This window comes from Dermochelys coriacea, chromosome 4 (assembly GCF_009764565.3).
Source record: "Dermochelys coriacea isolate rDerCor1 chromosome 4, rDerCor1.pri.v4, whole genome shotgun sequence".
Lineage (NCBI taxonomy): Eukaryota > Metazoa > Chordata > Testudines > Dermochelyidae > Dermochelys > Dermochelys coriacea.
The window spans coordinates 90,906,004-90,926,010 of NC_050071.1; the positions used below are offsets into that span (position 1 = coordinate 90,906,004).

The 20,007-nt window shown below is 39.4% G+C and overlaps 1 protein-coding gene across 2 annotated transcripts in view; it reads right to left on the minus strand.

Moving 5' to 3' along the window:
• Positions 1 to 20,007, minus strand: part of CRACD (capping protein inhibiting regulator of actin dynamics) — a 206,922-nt gene that overhangs the window by 100,658 nt on the left and 86,257 nt on the right. The window contains exon 3 of one of the 2 annotated variants that reach the window (XM_038398704.2): positions 14,375 to 14,458. The exons of the other annotated variant lie outside the window; for it this stretch is intronic. Coding sequence (XP_038254632.1) covers positions 14,375 to 14,441 — 67 coding nt within the window. The 5' untranslated portion in view covers positions 14,442 to 14,458. The remainder of the gene's footprint in view (positions 1 to 14,374; positions 14,459 to 20,007) is intronic. 2 annotated transcript variants of the gene reach the window in all.

Genomic DNA, 20,007 nt, shown 5'->3' on the forward strand with positions numbered 1-20,007 from the left:
ATAAGCTACTGAAAAGAAATGAACAATAGCAAAGGAATCCTTCTCAGCTGTGTGACTGGCTATTCTGGACAGATGAACACATCTCTCTTTTTCGTGCATTTTAAAACTGAGATGCAGCAAGCAGCAAATCCAGTTTGCAGCTGTTTGATATGGAATCATATGTAGAAAACACAGAGTGTTCAAATTATACCCCAGCAGTCTCAAGATAAATAGCATATGCCCTCACACCACCACTTCTGAAAGAGTTGTCAAGTTTGAATATTAAAACAACAGCTGTAGTCACCTTGCATTGTAGGCAGCCATCTCAATCATGACTTGTAGAAGGGAAAAATTAACTTTTTACTTTAAAGAAAGTTCTTTCCAGAGAGAATGATCATTTCAATACTCTTGTTTTCCCAGTTATTAATATCAGATTACTATACCAGAGCTCATCAGATTTCCTACTGCATTTTGGGGAAGACCCTTTAATACTCAGCATGACTCCTGACACTGTGTGAAAATGTCTGCAGTGTCAGTTATCTGAGGTAACAGTGCAAAGATGGTTATGGTAAGTAAGGTAATGAAATATTTATCTGTAATGCAAGTTAAACTCATGCTTCCCCCACCCCTTCCTCTTTTTCTTTACAAATAGGCTCTTGTGATTATATGAAAGAATAAATTATGTCAGTGTCTTCAATTGCTGGGCAGCAGCAGGTTGCAGCACCAAGGGAGAGAAGCATCATCTCTAATGTTTCTCGCTACCAGGGGCTTTCCTCACTTTTGATTTAAACCAAACTTCCTCCCGCTTTTGAATCACACTAGGTGGGTGGCAGGTTGGGAAGTAATTTTTCCTTAAAGAGGCACAAACACCCCGGAAGCTCCTTGGTGTGCAGTCTGATCCCTTGGGTGTGCCTGGCTTGATGTGTGGGCTGTTGCAAAGCTGAAGGAAAAGGCACAGCTCCCACCTCCATCCATCCCTTCCCACTCCCTTTTGGAAGGATGTACAGCTTAAGTGGTGACAAAAGGGAGCAATCCCTGTGCTGCTCTGAGTTTAGGGACCAAGACTATCCATGTTCCCTGTGGCCATCTGCACTTTTGAATTCAGTAGGTTTTTAAACACAATTTCTAACAATCATGTTTGCCAATGCAATGATGACCATGACCTTACAGTGTAGACAAGGACCAGTCATGGTCAGCGTGCTATTTGCGTAAGAATTTGATTAGCAAGTGGCAGTATCACATACAGGAGTTCAAAACTGTAGCCAACTGATTCATTTTATCATCCATTTATCATTTATTTGGTGTTATGGTCAACTCGCATGCTATTTCATATATAGTCTATGGGTGCTAAATAGATGCAAGATGGAAAGGTCTGGAGCGACCAGAGACTGGATCAGGGAAGGTCTGAGGAATGGTAACAGTTAAGTTCTAATACCCACGCCCATTCTGGACTATGAAAGAGATGCTAGCCTGAGGCATTCAAAGGAAGCTTCACGCCAGTTACCTGGGTTATATTTCAGTAACAGAAGATTGCTATGTGGTATTCTATCTACCTTTCTACAAGAACTTCTACCCTTCTACCACTCACAGAACTCAAGATGTATGGGTCAGATGAAGGATGCAAACCCAATTTATGTGTCTCTCTCTATTAAAGTAGGAGGTACCTCAAGATATAAGTTTCCTACATCAGAAAAAGAGATGGTGACTCTCAGGACAATTAATCTATCTTTGAATGCATCTCATGGATGGCTGCCAGGTATTTAGCAGTTTTTATGGGAGACGTGTGTGACGTTACACTCTATATGATTTTATAAAAATATGCTAATGAGTGAATATAATGTAACTGGAATATGCTTCATGCAAAAGGTATCATTACAAAGCTTATAATCTACTGAATGTAGTCATCCTATTTGTATAAATGTATCACTTGTATCTGAAACTAGAAATATGAAATATAACTCTGAGGTCCTATTGTAGTTATGCAAAGTGTGGGCCATTAATGGTGGTTTGGAATCTTAATAGCGCCAATTAACCAGGACAATTGACTGTAGATGACTCTGTTTTAGTTGCAAGTCTTCCTGTATACCTGTGGGCTGGCAAGTGGGTAATGAAGTCTTACAGTGACATGTGATCATGTCACCTGAATTGGAATCCATCTTTAATCTGGTGCTTTTCCACTGAGAAGGTGGGGTGGGAACCCAGAGGGACAAAGGATTCCCGCCTTATGCAAAAAATATACAAGTGGGTGGAACAGAACAAATGGGGCGGCCATCATGAGCAATCCCCTAGCTATCACCTGAGCTGGAATGAGGGCTGTACCAGGGGAAAGGATTGTGCCCAGACTAGGAAGGCGTCCAGTCTGTGAAAGAAACTTATTGAAACATCTCTGAGGGTGAGATGTTACATGTATTCCGTTTTATTACTGTACTTGTCTTAGACTTGCATGTTTTATTTTATTTTGCTTGGTAATTCATTTTGTTCTGTCTGTTACTACCTGGAACCACTTAAATCCTACTTTCTGTATTTAATAAAATCACTTTTTACTTATTAATTAACCCAGAGTATGTATTAATGCCTGGGGAGGCAAACAGCTGTGCATATCTCTATCAGTGTTATAGAGGGTGAACAATTTATGAGTTTACCCTGTATACGCTTTATACAGGGTAAAACGGATTTATTTGGGGTTTGGACCCCATTGTGAGTTGGGCATCTGAGTGTCAAAGACACGAACACTTCTTAAGTTGCTTTCAGCTAAGTCTGCAGCTTTGGGGCACATAGTTCAGACCCTGGGTGTGTGTTGGAGCAGACTGGCGTGTCTGGCTCAGCAAGACAGGGTGCTGGAGTCTCAAGCTGTCAGGGAAAGCAAGAGCTGAAGTAGTCTTGGCATATTAGGTGGCAGTCTCAAGGGGGTTTCTGTGATCCAACCCATCACAATGTGATCTAATGATCTATGCCAAACATGTAATATAAGACAAGACAATCATCATTTCAGTGGTAAAGTTCTAGCAAGGGCGTAACCACAAACCAAACCCTGGATTCATACATTCCTAAGTCTGAGAAAGTTTGGATCTGGAATTTGCAGGTCAGGCCTGAGCTGAGTTCTTGGGAAGTCAAGTGAAAAGATGTCTCAGAGGAAATCTCAACAAGTCCCATAACAAGTAATAGCTAACACTGTATTGTAAAGCCACATAACAAAAGGAAGGCTGTTTTCTTCCCACAATGCCAATAACAAAGTTGTCTTGACTATGGAACAAGAGGAAACCTAAAAAAGTCTGAAAATTTGACAAGAGTAAATCCTTTCCTTTGTACTGAACAAACATACTGTACTCCCACACATATTCACAAAGGAAGAGCTTCTTTATACTATAAAATCTGTTCTGTTTTTCTCAGTGAATTGCTAATCAAATGATCATATGATCTATTAATATATTACAATACAGAGCTGGCCAGGTATTTCAAATAATTCCAATGTTAAATAATTTGTGTCTTCTTCCTAAATGATTTTCCTCCTCATGTTGTATGTCTGTCCCTCCCTACTTCTGCCATCCTTTGAATATATATTTAGAGCTGGTTATATAATATGTTGAGTGCTCAAGATCTCAATGTACTCACTCATTTGTTCTTTATTTCCCTGATGAAAGGTTTGACCTGACAGCTAGTTACAGTGGGATTTACTTCACTATTCCATATGGTAAAATGTGAATTAAATAAACATTCTTTTTACCCTTGGTGGATTTTCAAGCATGCAGGCTCAGGTGAAGCTTCATCTAATCTAATGAGAACTGAGTGCTATTGTTTTACTTGCTTGTGAATCATTGTTCACATACATCAGGAAAGCCTGAAATCTTATGCAGTGTCCTTTATAATATAAAAACATAGTTCATTGGCTTTTATTGAAAATAAATCCTGTTCATTTAAACAGCAGTTTGTTTTTTTCAGAAAAAAATATTAGGGAAAAAAGATAACACATTTAACCCAGCTTCAGTGCATCATATAATGCTCAGTAATTACAGAGACACAAATCTAATATTATTGGTGTCTATTCAGTTCGCATAAATCAAATTAATATTAAATTTGTCAAATAATCCCTGCAAATCCCATGTAGCAGATAAAAAACAGTATCATTCCATTCTTATCATCGAATATCAGTACAATTAAAGATGGTACCATTTGACAATACCTAGAAAAATCCAGTAGCAATGGAGTTTCAGAGGAAAGCTTTTAAAAATAATCTTTGCTGATGCTGAAAAATAATCAGAATGATCCTCACCATACACACACACACACACACTTTCACATTCCTCACTAAAGTTATCTTCTAGCCCCACATACATGAATTTGGTACCTTCATAGGTCAAAAGGGCCAATTCAAAAGACAACAGAAAAAATATAGATTATAGACAGGTATAGATTGCAGCTATGAAATAGAAATAATGAGGATTAAAATCTCCCCATCGAGGTGAAGATAGTTCTCCCTGATGCTAGTTGCCTATAAAAATGCAAACAGAATAATGGAAGAGCATTCCCTCTATTACCCTTTCATTTGGATTTGACTCCAGTTCATACACACACTTTTTTTTTTTTTATTAAAGACCTGATGAAATGAAGGAAAGCAGCACATAAATTAGCAGCTTCTCAAATTTACAAACATGAAGCACAGCACACTATGCCTTCAATCAGCCATTCACTGGGAGTAACCACAAAAAATTAACAACGCCCATTTGACTTACAGAACATTGTATGCTTCAGAATGCACAAAACCAGTTTGCGTACTTACAAGGTTTCTTAAACAAATTGATCATCCCTACAAATTCAGATGTAGTCAGAAAACCTCCAGACTTGATCTTCTCTTAGGAGGAAATAACAGAAGCCATGAAATCACCAAGAGAACATGTTTTTATTTTTTAGAGAGCTCTTAAGGAGATATTGTGAGGTGAAAGGAAACTTTGCAGATGCAGCCCTATGGATCAAGTTGCACATGCACTCCTATACTTAGCTTTCATTTAACACTCCCTCCACCGCACTAAAGTCATCGTAAAGTAAAGGAGCTTCTAAAAGAAAATGCAAAAGATAATTCTTAGCTGGTAAATCAGTGTGATTTAGTGAACCAACAATGGGATTAGGAGCCAGGAACTCCCTAATTCTAACCCTTTACTTGCCACTCACTTGTTATGTGAAATGAGGTAAATTGCTTAACCTCTCTGTTCCCAGTTTCCCCATCTATAAAATTGAAAAATGACAACTTACCTTTTTTATAGAGGTAAAAAAAGTAAACAGGTGGCATGGTACTTTGAAAATATAACAACTGCTATATAGAAGAGTCAGTCATTTTAATAGGCAACAGATTAAAAAAATTAAATTATTTTACAATTAACATTTCCAACATCTAGAGAAACTATTATACATTAAGTAATCACCATGCAATCCACTCCCTAATTTTAGTGAGAAACACTGTCGTTAGGTACTAGTACTTTCTGAGAAAGGGTTACATGGTATGAAATGGAGATGAGAAGTGAGATAGGGCCTGTCTACACTTAAAATACTACAGCGGCACTGCTGTGCTACTGCAGCAGTGCCACTGTAGCGCTTCAGTGTAGACACTATCTCCACCTCCCTGAGAGGTGGTAGCAAAGTTGACAGAAGAATTCTTCTGTTGACCTAGCACTGACTACACAGGGACTTAGGTTGGTTTAATAACACTGCTCAGGGGTGTGGATTTTTCATACCTCTGACTGATTTAGTTAAACCAACCTAATTTTCTAGTGTAGACCAGGCCTTAGCCAGACTGCTCCATCTTCACAGAGGAAGTGAAAATAATGAGATTTCCTCTCCAGAAGTGAGAAAAGGTCAAATATCTAAAGAAGGCTTTACTAATCAGTTCTAGTCCCACATTTTGGCCATCAGCAAAAGCCCACTGAAATCAGTGGAAGTCCTTCCATTTACTTCCATAGGCTTTGTATTACCCTTTGTAGGCCCTTAATGTATTACTCCACTGGCTACTACTTTACAGAAGTTTCAAACATCTATGACCTCCAGTCTTTGAGGGCAAGACTTTAAAAAATATAGTAGCCAAAAGTTAGGCTCCTAGGTCCATATTTAGCACCTAAATAAGAGGCCTGGTTTTCAAAGTGCAGAGCACCCACCCAGAGCACTCTTGTAGCCTTGTGCTAGGCAATCCTGAATTAAATTCTTTCTCCATCTCTTGTTATACTGTGATTCACAATCTGATGTCATAGAAGTTTTGGACAGTTTTTTAAAAAAAATTGGTGGCTAAAGTTAGCCTTTTAAATCCACTTATTTAGATTTTCAAACATAGGTTTTCAAGCCTAGACTTAGGCACCCATTTTTGCAAATCTTGACCTCAAAGACTTTAGATCCTATAGTTGATCTCTCTCCCCAGAACACATTTGGGTTAGTGGCAAAATTGTTCACAGCTCTGCACTTGGAATTTTTGCTGTCACATATACCCTGATGAGATTGGGTTTATAAGAAACCAAAATAGCTAACGGCCATCTTCTGCTTAGGGTGACAGAGATCCTGGCTCCTGCATACCAATGAAGGTGGTTCTTGAAAGGGATAAAACATATGTTTCTTAACAGGGTAGCACCTTAATTAAACCCATGGCACATTCAAAAAAGATTTCTTGGATCACGATTTCTCTCTCTGGCCAAGTTAACACAGTTCAAATAACCAAACTATGATTATGGCAGTGTCTCAGAACTCCAATCACTGCTCCGGCACCTCAAAACCACACAACATAAAGGCAGTTACATCCCAAAATACAGATGGACAGCCAAATGAGATGGAGGTGATAGGGGAGGAAGAGGAACAGGTAAAAGGAGAACTGGGAATAATATACCTACTTGCTCCCCGTATCTCCTGCCTCCCAGGGCATTACCAATAGTTTTACAGTACATTTATCAAAGGGATAAATTTTATAATCAGTATGTTTCTTGTCAGACTCATTCTGTTAGTGAAACTGATAGATTCTTATGACATAAGAGGACTAGTCTTGTCTGAGTTTACTTTTATTTCTAATTTAAAAAGCGACTATCCAACTCCCCAAGTGTCTTTGACAAATTACATGAGCAGAACACAAATAATCTTGAAAAGAAGCTTCTTCCTCATCAACAGAACCTGAATCCCCATAGTTCAAACTCCTTTGTTCATCAAACCCCTCCCTCCATAGCACCCTGCACCACAAATAGATGTGTCTTGCAGTATGCCCTAACAGTCAGAAAACCAAGACTTTCAGACCACAAGGAGTTTACACAGAACAGTGGACCCATCACAGAGAACACTACCACCAGTTTGAGTGCCTACACTGACAACAATTGTGGCAAAATTGCACAAGGCAAGGTCTAAACTTTAAGGTCTTTAGGGATTTATAGGTAAAAACCAAAAACTGAATTCAGTCTGGAGACCAACAGGCAGGTAGTACAGATCTTGGAGACGTCATGTATTAACACTTGGAAGCACTCCTTAAACTAGTTCAGAATGTAGTAACCCACCAATTATAGAGAAAGCGGATGTGGTCAAAATTTGGACCAGTTGAAAATAATGGCAGTTTTTCCATTGACTTCATTGGAAACAAGATTTGGCCATTGGAGAACATAATGGACCAAATATTAAAAGGGTCTCAATTAACCTCCCCCCCCGGCTCGGCTGCCAATACAAGAAACTCCAATTGACTTCAAAGCTTTGGCAAAATCAGGACCAAGACAAACATTTGAGGGGAAAACATGATTGGGTTCAATGCACCATGAGTACTTGCACTAACCTAAATAGGCAGCATGTTTTTGTCCTGTTCTAAAATGAAGCAAGTATACAAGCCATTTTTTAAATTATTGAATGACGAGCTGCAAAAGCTAAATAGTCTTTTATATAAAAATTAAGGCAGCATGTTTGAAAAGCCTCCCTTGTTCAAATATTGGTAGTTGATTAAAATCTACTGCAATTTATTTTGAGTTGATTCATACATCGAAAAGGTTGCAGATCTTAAGAGTTTATAACTAGAGACAAATTTGGGTAATGATTAATTAAAAAACTGAATTTTAACTAGCATGAGTTTCTGAAAACAGTCTCAATTTGAAACAGAGGTGGTAGGGTGCAGTTTTACAAAAAAACAATAAAAAGAAGCAGAGAAAAAGGAGGAAGAAATTTAAGCCTAACAACAGAGAGTTAGGTCCTGTTTTCTGTCAAGTTTAAACAGCTGATCGGAGAGCACTGACAGCACGTGAACTGCCCGTTTGGAGAGGCTAGCTCCTGCCCTGCCCTTTCTGCCTGAGGCCCTGCCCCCTCCATCACATCCGTCCTCCCTCCCCTGACAGAGCGCCAAGCCCTCACTGTGGACACTATGCTCACCACCCCATCCCAGTCCTGGGGTACCCTGCCCCAACAGCCCCAGCCCTGGAGCACCAGGGGGCCCCAGTGCCATCCCCAGCCACCCCAAGTCCCTGGCTGCAGGCCAGCCCACCCTAGCCCCAGCCCGCTTAGGGGAAGAGGAGCAGCCTGCTTGGGCTGGGGCCATGGAGGAAGCGGTAGAAAGCAGGAGTGGGCCTCGGGGCAGAGCGTGGGCAGGGTCATGCCTGACTGTTTGGGGATGCCCAGCCTCCCTTGGCCTGCAATACCCACCGCCCATGTAAGTGGGAACTGACTGATATCAAAACGTGACTTATCAAGTTTGTAGATGAAAACAGAACTATTTTTGTAAGAATTCGATGAGGAACTGTGTGTGTGTGTGTGTGTGTGTGTGTGTGTGTGTGTGTGTGTGTGTGTGTGTGTGTGGGTGGGTGGTGCATACATATTATATCTTATATACACAAATATCTATATCTTGAACAGCTGCCAAAGCTCTACTGGCTAAGCCACATTGACATGTTACTCAAAATATTCAGAGCTACAAAAAATTTCTTACTGAGCCCTCCTGTAACAGTACCTGACCATGGTCTGGAAGGATACTGGATGTGGATCACCCCAGCCCATGCCAACCACTAGATCCAAAAGCAGAGGAAATGCACCACACAGATTTTCCCCTTCCCATGCAATTACATGGTTAGGTTTAAACACTCTCATGACACCATTTCCCTATCTTCAGAGGGTAGTCTATGGATCTGTGATCAATGCTGAAGGAAGCAGATGGATACTGTGCAGTTTAGGGTCAGTACTAGAGAGGCTAAAATGGGAAGGAGACACCCACTTCCCCAGCCCTGCAGAGATTTCCTGGAAAAATTAATCCAGCCAGACCTCTATGCATCCTCCCCAGCCCCAGCTTGTGCACATCCCCACCTCACACCCAGCAGACAGCCATGAGTAGACTGTTGCCAATGGAACATTCTGCCAGGAACTGGACAAGGGACACTGCTAGAGGTCAATATAGATATGTAGAGACTCCTGCAGAACCATGGGAGCCCTGGGGATCTTCAAGATTTCAAGGCACAAATGTATTTAGGGTGGGCTTTTGATGGGACTGCTCATAGTAATAAGGTTAAGCATGTGCTCTGGAGCCTTAGTTGGGAAACCCTGAGATAAGTTTTTAAAAATCAGGAATGCAGATAATAGCACTACTTTCATACCTGGTTCCAGAGGAAGCAGCAGCGAGAAGACCCTGAATGTAACTGTAAATTCACCCTTAAGAAGCTCCATTAGCTGTATTAATAACATTGATGACATCCTGAAATTTGTGTTCTCTTGGCAGCGTGGCTCATCTCACATTTGCATCTTGTCTTATTTTGGATACAAGGTGAGGTGAAGCCACTGGGACCATTAAGAGTGAGATATAATTCTAGCTAATTCTAGACATAGCTCTTTAATTTTTGCCTCATCATAACAGACCACATGGTTTTTTTTCTTTTCAATATGCATTACCTTAGGTGTAAGGCACTGAACGCAAAGTGGAAAAAACTTACACTACTGTTGTCTGTGCTATACCTGTTCTGAGGGTAAACAGAGGTCTTAATTTGCTAGGGCTGCCAGTCCAACATCTTTCAAACAAATTAAATTCACACAGACAAAGAGACACACATGAAGTGATCTTTGAAGGTGTGCCCCTAAGCTTGCCATTGGAGAGAACACAGTCTCTTCTTTTAATGATCATTCTTGTAATTCACCACTAATCATCTTCTTATTAAGGGCATTTTACCCAAATAAGACCTGGGCACCTATCCTTTCTTATCTCATTAAACCACAAACCCCTTAGTCCATTACTGTTCATCTCAGATCTGATCAGCTAAATTTCTACCAGATAGGTTCCATTCACCAACTTACATTGCCAAGACTTTAACACTTTTTTCAATTCTAAATTTTTTAAATCAAAGTAATAGAAATCTAATCATTGCCAGCATTGAAAGTGCAAAGCTGAGAAAGCCCTGCAGAAAGGAAAAGGAAATGAGTAGAACAAGGCCACATCACACCACAGTATACCATGAAGTTATTCTCTCTCAATTTCATGTTCATATACTGCAGTAATAATCACAACACAAAATACCACACTGTTAGCAATTTTAAAGAGACAGAACCATTTCTTATTCATTGGTGAATAAAAATATCACAGTTAATTGGCCCCTTCTAGCCTTCCTCTGGCTCTGTAGCCAACCAGAGAATTTAAGAGAAACTATGGCAAGGTGACCTCGCAAGGGTGACCAAATACAAAGACCAGACATCCCTATTTTAGAACATAGTCCCTGGGTCCTCCTGAAAAGTTCCATGGTTTTATCCTGGTTTGAATATATCTTTTGGGACAGTGGATAACTTGTTTCTTGGCATTTATTGTGCAGCAGTGCTGAGAGCACATAAAGTGCTTCCTGTCACCAGCCAGATTTGCTCTTCCAATCCTCTGGCCTTCCATGTATCTGTGGCCTCTTCCCTATTTAGCAAGACGCAGAAACAGTGTTAGCGCCCAACTGAATGACTAAAACATGCAAAAAAGAGGGCTGAATTCAGTGCCACAGCCTTATCGCATTGGCTCTAATTGGAAGGATCATTCAGATGATGGAGGAGGAGAAAAGTGCTGGGAGCTAAGAACAAAAAAGATAAAAAGTTAAGTAAGTTTAAGAAGAATTGATGAAGGATGAAGAGCTGACTGAGGGTAGAACAGAAAGGGAAGGAAAGAGAACACAAGGAAGGGAAAATTGAGAGGCCTGACACAGAGTTTCAAAGGTGCAAATCTGTACGGGACTAGTAATGCCTATGGAAGCCAAGCCAACGAAAAAATACTACCCTTAAAAAGTTGCGAAAAAGAGCATTAGCTTGAGTTATCTGCAGCTTGTATACAGTACTAGTGCTGTTGTATTAGACAATGTTCTATGTTTTTCATTTATAAATCTGGTTTCTCTTTCATTTGTGCAAGTTTCACCCTCTGCCCTTTACCATATTTTTGGTTACCAGCCTTGAACAGGCATTATGAAGGTAACATGATTTTTCCAAAATACCTACCTGAAGCTGAAATAGAGTTAGTAAAAGCAGCCAGGATTGCCCAGTATTCACAGGCAAACGTCCTGAAAGGAAGCTTAAGCTATGTCTACACTTCAAGCTGGAGGCATAATTTCCAGCTCCAGCAGGCACACTAGCTTTGATCAAGCTGGCACACTAAATATAGAAGTGAAGCTGTCATGGCATGAGTGGTGGGATGGGCTAGACTCCCCAAGTACAATCCTGCCTGGGACCTCAGGTACTTATTCAGGCAGTTATTTCATCCTGATACTCATGCTGCCATTGCTACACTTCTATTTTTAGCACACACACTCTGTCAAAGCTAACATGCATATATTTACTTGAGCTGGAAATTCCAGTTCAAAGCACAGATGTATCTTTAGAGGGGTAAAAGGGAGTTTACTAGAAACATACACACAAGTTTTGAACAAGGTGTGCACCCAGAAAGGGGCAACTCATGACAGTTAGAAATGAAATTAATCTTTGCGATTACTAGAGATAGGCCTGAACAGTGCCATACCCAAACTGTTTAACTCTATGTTTGGCTGAATCAAATTCCAACTTTTCCAAATGTGGATGTTGGAAATTTGGATCTGATTTCAAACATTCCCAAAGTCCATAGTGATCCAGTTTGGCTCATCACAGAGAGTGGTTCAAGTTGCAAACTCTGATCCAATCCTAGATTAGCATTTGAAATATAGGTTCAAGACCATCTCTAGTAATGGGGGATCATTTTTCTGCAACAGAGCATTTGATGCACATCTGTTATGCTAAACATGCTTTCTAACAGTTAAGAATTTGGTAACTACATTGTCTAGTTAATAATACGAGATATAACACCTTGTACAATTTATTGTAAATAATATTTAGCAAGCACATGTTACATCTGTTAATAAACTAGATAAAGGGCAAAACTGTATTAAGAGGCTTGATGAAGCGCCTTGCGAGGAAACATAGCTGCTCATATACTATGGTAACAGGGCCATATAACTATATTAGACAGGCAGACATGAAGAATTAAAATATGTGTAGTTTGGCCAAATGGTAATTAAAAAGGGATATAAGTACTGTATTTGAAACATGCAAATACCAAGATTGAAAAGGAATAGTTTACAGCTGCCCAGCATCACATAACTAGGTATAGTAGAATGAAATTATGCCAAGAAAAAGTTTAGACTTACTAATATGGGAAGAGTTTCCCAACAAATGTATTAGACAGTAGAACAGAATTCTTTGCGAAGAAGGGAAAGTTCATCTTGTCAAAGCCGTCAAGATGTGTTCCTGGGAGCCCCCCACAATGCCAACTGGCAGAGAGCCCACCATACTGTAACTCAGATCAGGCCTGACACATTCATTACCCCCAAAATACTGTTGTCATATGTATCTAAAAGATGTCATGTAAGATATCATATGTAAACTGGTGACACGCTGGCCCTGAAAAAAAATCACTGTGTGATGTATGTACACTTGTATACAAAGAGTTATATCTGCCTGCAGGAAATATGTTCTTAAAATGTGTTTGGGAAGCAGTGCATAAACCCAGCCTTCCCTAGACAAAAGGAATGTGTATTTACCTGTCTGACCAGCTTCACTATTGGCAGAGGGCAATGAAAGCACATTTACATATATGATAAACTAACATTCAAGTGGCAGTTTATTGAGCACATTGGGGGACAGAGTCTACACCCCAGGAATCTTTCCTAGCTCTTGAGGCAGACACACTGGACTATGGATAATATAAGGGGTACAAAAAGGCATTTTAGGGATCCCTCACTTAGGGAACCATGGGAACAGCATTTTGTGAATGTTGGGTCCCCTGGCCTAGTGGGCTGGAGATGCTGGTAACTTGATGTAAGTAAGAAAACTGCTTAGACAAAGACTGTAACTTGCCAAGATTAAGCTTTAGTCAATAGAAAGCATGTTTTATTTTATTTTGTTTTGTTTGTAACCAGACCTGTCTCTTTTTTCTCTTGCTTAGTATCATTTAAATCTCTGTTCTTTATTAATAATCTTATTCTTGTTTTATTACAAAGCATCTCGAGTACTGTGTATTAGAGTGAAGTGTGAGTCTTTAGCTAGCCTAACTGGCTGATCTGTGCTCTACCTTTCTGGAGGCAGCAAACTCAATTTCTGTGAGTGTACAGTGAGAGGGACTGGACAACACAGGGGGACATCTCTGGGGAACTCGGGAACTGGGGTTCACTGACTTATCAGCAAGGCAAGGTTTAGACTGGCAAAGTCTTGAAGAGTTTGCTGGCAAGGCAGATCAGGATGGCGTGTCAGAGAGCTGACACATAGCTTAGCAGCAGCAGAGCTCTCACTGTTGCTAGCATAGGGGGGTAATATGGTATACACAGGAATATACTAAATGGAACAAACCCGCATTGAAATAAGGGTAACAAGATAATCTAATACAGGATTGCCTCTCCATATCTAATTTCTAGAATTCTTTGATTCATATGAGGCTAAATCTGAGCTGAATATTATATAAGATCAACATAGAAGCCCATGTGAAATAATAAGACATAACTGCTATTTTATAAGAAAGGGAAGAAATACTGGGCCAAATGCTTGCTGTCATTACCTAGTCTTTACGCAGAGAAAACTCCTGTGAGTTTTGCCTGAGAAAGGCTATAGGATTTGGCCTATTAAAAATAAGAAAGAGCTGTTTTGAAAAAACAGTGGTTTACAATACTAAGAACTTGCTATCTCAAACTATGATACATCACTTTTATTTAAAATGGAGCATGTCAGGAGACCAGTCTGTGATAAATAAAACCTGGAAGACTGGTCATCACTACAACCTTTCAGTCAGAGCAAGAACACAGATCCTTTAGGCTGCTTTACATTTCTTTTGCCCAGTTCATGAGGAAGAAAGAAGCTTCATACATAAACAAAATGAAAAAGAAAATGGATTCTGCCTCTTTAAGTTGCAATCAAAAGCACCAATTTATTTTTACAGTACCTGAAGCATCAGTACCCAGTACCTCAACTTGAACATTCTGTTTATTGTCCCTTTCATCTGTAGCCATGGTTTTGTCAAATGTTACTGAAACAAAAAGTACAACACAGCAGATTTATATAACCAATGAATTTAGGAAGACAGAAATGCATAGTTCTGCTCCACTCATTTTCTCTGTCCTTTTACAATGAAATTTCTTATGTTTTAACATTAGATCCATATGCTAAAATATGCAATAAAATGCATTATCCAGTTTGACTATTAAATCTTCAATACAATACAAGAATTATAATTGCATTTCATAAGAAATGATCAACTGCAGCTCCAGTAAAGTATACCTCCCTCAAATTATGGAGCCCTGTAATAAGGAGACTATATGATATTGAATATGTTTGTATTTAATTTCAGTGTCTAGTTTATTGAGAATTGTTCTATTGGTGATGATGAAAAGTAGTAATAGGTCTACAGATATTTTTACTATGTTTGCAATATTTTTACCTAACCAAACAACTACAGTGTGAATACTTCTCTTTGGAAGTTCAGTTGTTCCCTAAGCTTTCACTTACAGAAGAGTGTATGTTTTTCAGATTTTAAGTTCCACCGGGTGATAAAGAACTAATGTTACAGGTTCACTAAAGGAAGAGACACTTTGTTGCCTACATTAAGAATGCTATTCATACCAGTAGACTATACCTTCCAGAACCAGCAGGATATTCATTAAATAATTATGGGGTTTATCTTTCTGTAAACATAGTTCAAATTCAGATAACAGTTTAAAAGGTCTTGAAAAGCTATTGTAGGGAGAACTGCCTGTAGGCTGTGTACCTGCTATCAAAACTAAATCTCAATCTCCTAGAATTACTTTTTCCTCTCTTTTTTCAGGGCAGAGGAAAGGGGAGAGAAGGATGATATGGTGGGGGTGCGTTGCTTGACACAATGGTACATATATACAGTATGGGCACAGATAAGACAATACTCTAAGATATTATTTCTACTGGATACTGCATTAACACAAAGTACACCTTTTCAAGATCTGATGATGGGAAACAAAATTAACTGGTTGTCATTCTAAAGGGAAAATTCAGCTCTTGCTACTAGCCAGGATACAGATTTGGAGACCTCTCTCCAAATCATCTTTGCCTATTATAAGTACATTGTTGTATGCATTGTGTTGTTGTAGCCATGTTGGTCTCAGGATATTAGAGAGACAAGGTGCGTGAGGTAATATCTTTTATTGGACCAACTTCTGTTGGTGAGAGAGAAACTCTTTCACTCTTACACAGAGCTGTACACTGACCTGAAGAAGAGCTCTGAATAAGCTTGAAAGCCTGTCTCTCTTGCCACAGAAGTTGGTCCAATAAAAGATATTTCCTCACCCACCTGGTCTCTCTATTGTAAATCCAGTAAATCACAGAACTTCAAGGCAACTATAGACAGCAGTGAATATTAGGTAGAGGTATACAAGACATTATGGGCCAAATTTTCAAACATAGTATACGCGCTTTAAGTTGCACCTACAAAATAGGCAGATGCAAAATGAATTGTGAGTGAACCATTTGCATGTAACTATAATTTTTGCACATGTGTGTGTTCCATGTACTTTTATTTGCTGCAAGTGTGTGCATATAGTTTGCAGGTGCGGTGTATGAAATATATGTTTGAAAATGTGGCAATATTTCTGAGGTGCATTTTGGAAGCAATGTCCTCGAGTTTAATTATCTCAGGCTTTATTTTAAAAATGTTGCAGTATTGTACAATTATGGCCCTCAGCACTGTAATAACACTACTGTAAGAAATACAGTTTTGCATCATCACTGTAGAATACTGCAGCATAATTTTATAAAAGTTTCTAATGGCTATTATTTATATAGCAATATAAGCATACATAGGCTAGCACTGTACAATAAGTGACTTGCTCAGCAATTAACATATTCTTGTCCCTAAGAACTTGTAGCCTAATGGTAAAAGCAATACAGTACACTGAATAGCTGAACACAAACAGAGCAGAATATGGTTCAAGAAAAAAAGGCTTCACAGAATATATGATTTTAGAAAATTTTTGGAGATGGAAATGGAGATGGAGAAGGCATTTTGCATACGGTTACCAAGTAGATTCATGAGACTTGTATAATGCCCTCTGCACTGCTTTGAAAATGCACCCCACAGTGTCACATGACTACTTGCAGAAATAAACAGAAATGCATTACCAATACAGACATAAGATGAAAAGCTACAGTGAGATCACAGAGAATAGTGTTACATCATGAGTTCCAATCTAAATATTGGTTCTTTTTCTTCTAGAATTCTCAGAAAAGTTGCATCTCTTGATATCTTGCCAGTCACTTAGTACCTGATTCAGGAACACACGTAACTATGTGCTTAAAGTTCAGCATGTGCTTCTGTGCGTTCCTGAATAGGGATGTTCTCCTGAACTGGGGCCTCTAAGATCATTTAGCCAATTAATGCACTGCAACTACAACATCTGGGGGCCATGCGGGTGCCCATAGCGGTGCCACTGGTCTGGAGGTATATATTGTCACCAAATTTGAAATAATTGTGCATGACGATAAAGTCACAGAGCTCATTGTGACTATGTGACAATTGTGCTGTGGCATCATCAGGAATACTGTTCCTGACAGCTTGTATTCCATCTGTGTGTGGGATGTTTGCGTAAAGAGCATCTACATCCATGGTGGCTAGGATAGCGTTTTCTGGAAGATCACCAGTGCATTGTAATTTTTTCAGGAAATCAGTGGTGTCACGAAGATAGCTGGGAGTGCTGGTGGCGTAGGATCTGAGTAGAGAGTCCACATATCTGGACAGTCCTTCAGCGTCTTGGGATTCCTTTTGCCTACTGTATTTCATGCTGGTTATACATCAGAATTCAACACTGAGGCTAAATCAAAATGACATATGTCATAACTAAAGATGAACCCAAACTGGAGCCACAGCATCAGAAGACCCCTGAACATTGGAATTCAGATCCAATCTGAACATTGTGATTATAGCCTCTGCTATAATGGACTAACCGTGAACAACCTCATATATTGAGGAAAACTAAGATCCAGAGCCAGACTTAGCAACTTGGGCCCAGCTCAAGAGATAATGTGCCAAACTTATCCCTAGTGTAACTCCAATGAAACAACAATATAGTTACACCAGGAATAAAGTGGGCCCAATAGCCAGTGAAGTAAAGGATTAAGAGAGGATACCAGATACTGTGGCAAGGGGCTTCCCGCTCACTGCTTCTAGTGAGCATGGGTACTGTCCTTGGGACTATGGCATTAAAGTAGGAACAAAATGTTTAGTTCTAATTATTAACAGGATAAAGTGTAAAAGAAATGAACCCCTGATTAGAACCAAGAAATACTATCAAGAACTATGTTAAAAAAAAATCAGATACGACAGTTCCTCTTATTAAAATGGCAGAAAAGGTGTGTTCCAAAATTGGTTTCTGTCTGATTAGAAGCTATTACATTAAAATTTCTAAAACTCCCACAGTAAATTAGAGAAGAGAGAGTCTTTCCCTTAATTACCATTTTCAAATTTTTTTCCCAGGTTTTGTATGCCTGGGTTGAATTTTTCAGATAAAATTTATGTCAAATTCATCAAATTGTTTCAGTTGGAAAAAAAATTTAAAAAGTCAAAATGTTTCATTTTGACATTTTCTAAACTAAGCATTTTGACTTTTCAATTAAAAATGACTTTTTCATTTTGAATTTTACTTCAATTATATTAAAAAAATTAAGACAAAAACTATGAAAAACAAAACAAAACCCAAAACTTTTGTTCAACCAAAATTATTTTCCTCCCAATATTTCAGGTTAGCCACCCAACCAGAAGATCAGTTATTCACACAGCTCTATTCCTGACACAATTTAAACTGCCATTAAATATAGATTTTGTGCTAAATTCCTAGCTTTTTTTTTTTTTTTTTTTTTTAAAAAAAATAACATCTCGTGTACCTCAGTAGATAGCTCCCTAAAGCCATGGAGAAGAGGAGCTACACTGCCGAGGAATCAGAGGGAGAAACTGTTGCTCCTGTGTTAGCACTCTTGAAGAGGCTCTACTGGGCGTTGGTAATTTCTTTGTTCATATTTTATTCCTATTTAGAAATGACTGAAAGTGAGTTCAGCAAAAGCAGCCCTCAATGTTTAGTAGTGACAATATAACCTGTCAGCTAGAGGAACTTCTGTGAAGGAGGCTGTATCATCACTCACTTCCCAAACATTTTGTAGCCTCAGATCTCTGGACATTTGATACAGCCAGAAGAGCTGCAGGGTGTTTTCTCCTACATTACACCAGCAGATCTGCCTATTGCTCTCTCCTTCAGGGCCAGCATGAAGCATTCCTCTCATCCTCAAACATGCCAACTTGCTGCACTGCAAGTGTGACAGTCACCATCTTGGCAAATACCAGGGATTGAATTTATGATCCCCAGAGATAAAAGCATGACCCTTTACAGCTTGTGCTAAAAAGCCACTATCTCAAGATGAGAGCGATCACAGGCTTAGATCCTCTGTAGATTGGACACAGCAGGAGACCCCCCCCCCATCACTAGGTTACATATGCAAACCGTGTAACAAAGGAGTTAAATGTAAAACGTGTATTTTGGTGATTCAGACCATAATTTACATAGTTTTTAAATACAAATGTGTTTTAAAATAATCTTTGCACTGTGTGAATTGCATGCAACTATAGCATCCTCCCACATAGATCAGAAGCAGGGTTTTGAACCCTTTTACCTTCAGATCTCTAACTTAACCACTCTCTGTTTAGCTACCAGAACAGGGGCTGCAGGATGCTATTAAACTGGGGGGCACAGATTTCCCTTCCCTGACTCCCTCTTCCCTTCTCAGGTGCCCCTCCCCTATCAGCAGCCTGACCCCCCAGTCCCCATCCTCCCAGCCCATGAGAATCACATCCATCCTCTCCAAATTTGAGCAAGTGGTTTTGTGACCTGGCACGTGGGGTTGCAGCACCACGCAGGTTTGGCCCAGCCAAAAAGTGGTCGGGCCATGGACTGGATGGCCAAACCCCACCCCACATCTCTGCAGCCTATGCAGAATAACTGTTAGCCTCTGCATAGACCACTCACTAAAGAAAGACTTGACATACATTTTCATAGTGGTTTACACAGCTGTTTATTAATCAGCTGTATAATATTGGTAATCAAGAATCCTGAATTCTATCCCTGGCTCTGGGAGAGAAGAGTGGGTTATAGTGGTTAGAGGCAGGATAACACAAACTAAATTAGTCAGTCATTCTAAAAGGCAGTGTGATGCAATAAATAATGTTGGTGATAGTAAATGTTAGAGACCTATGGTCTGGACCTGCAGTGACCTTGCATAAGCCCTCTGCTAATTTATTTTAAAAATGTGTGGTATTATATAGGCTAGAGGAGAGTAAAATATGTGTCACTTGCAAACTACCATATTGTTTATGTATACAAAAAAAGCTTAATTTAAAAAGGAATAAAAATTGGCTCAGAGGGATATCACCCTTACACAAATCCTAAAAAGCATGGAAATACAAAGTTATGGGATGCCTTTTATATCCTGACTTTCATACAGCATCTTTCCACTGATGGAGACTGACTCCACATCTTCACAAGGAACTTCCTTCTGCCTTCAGCT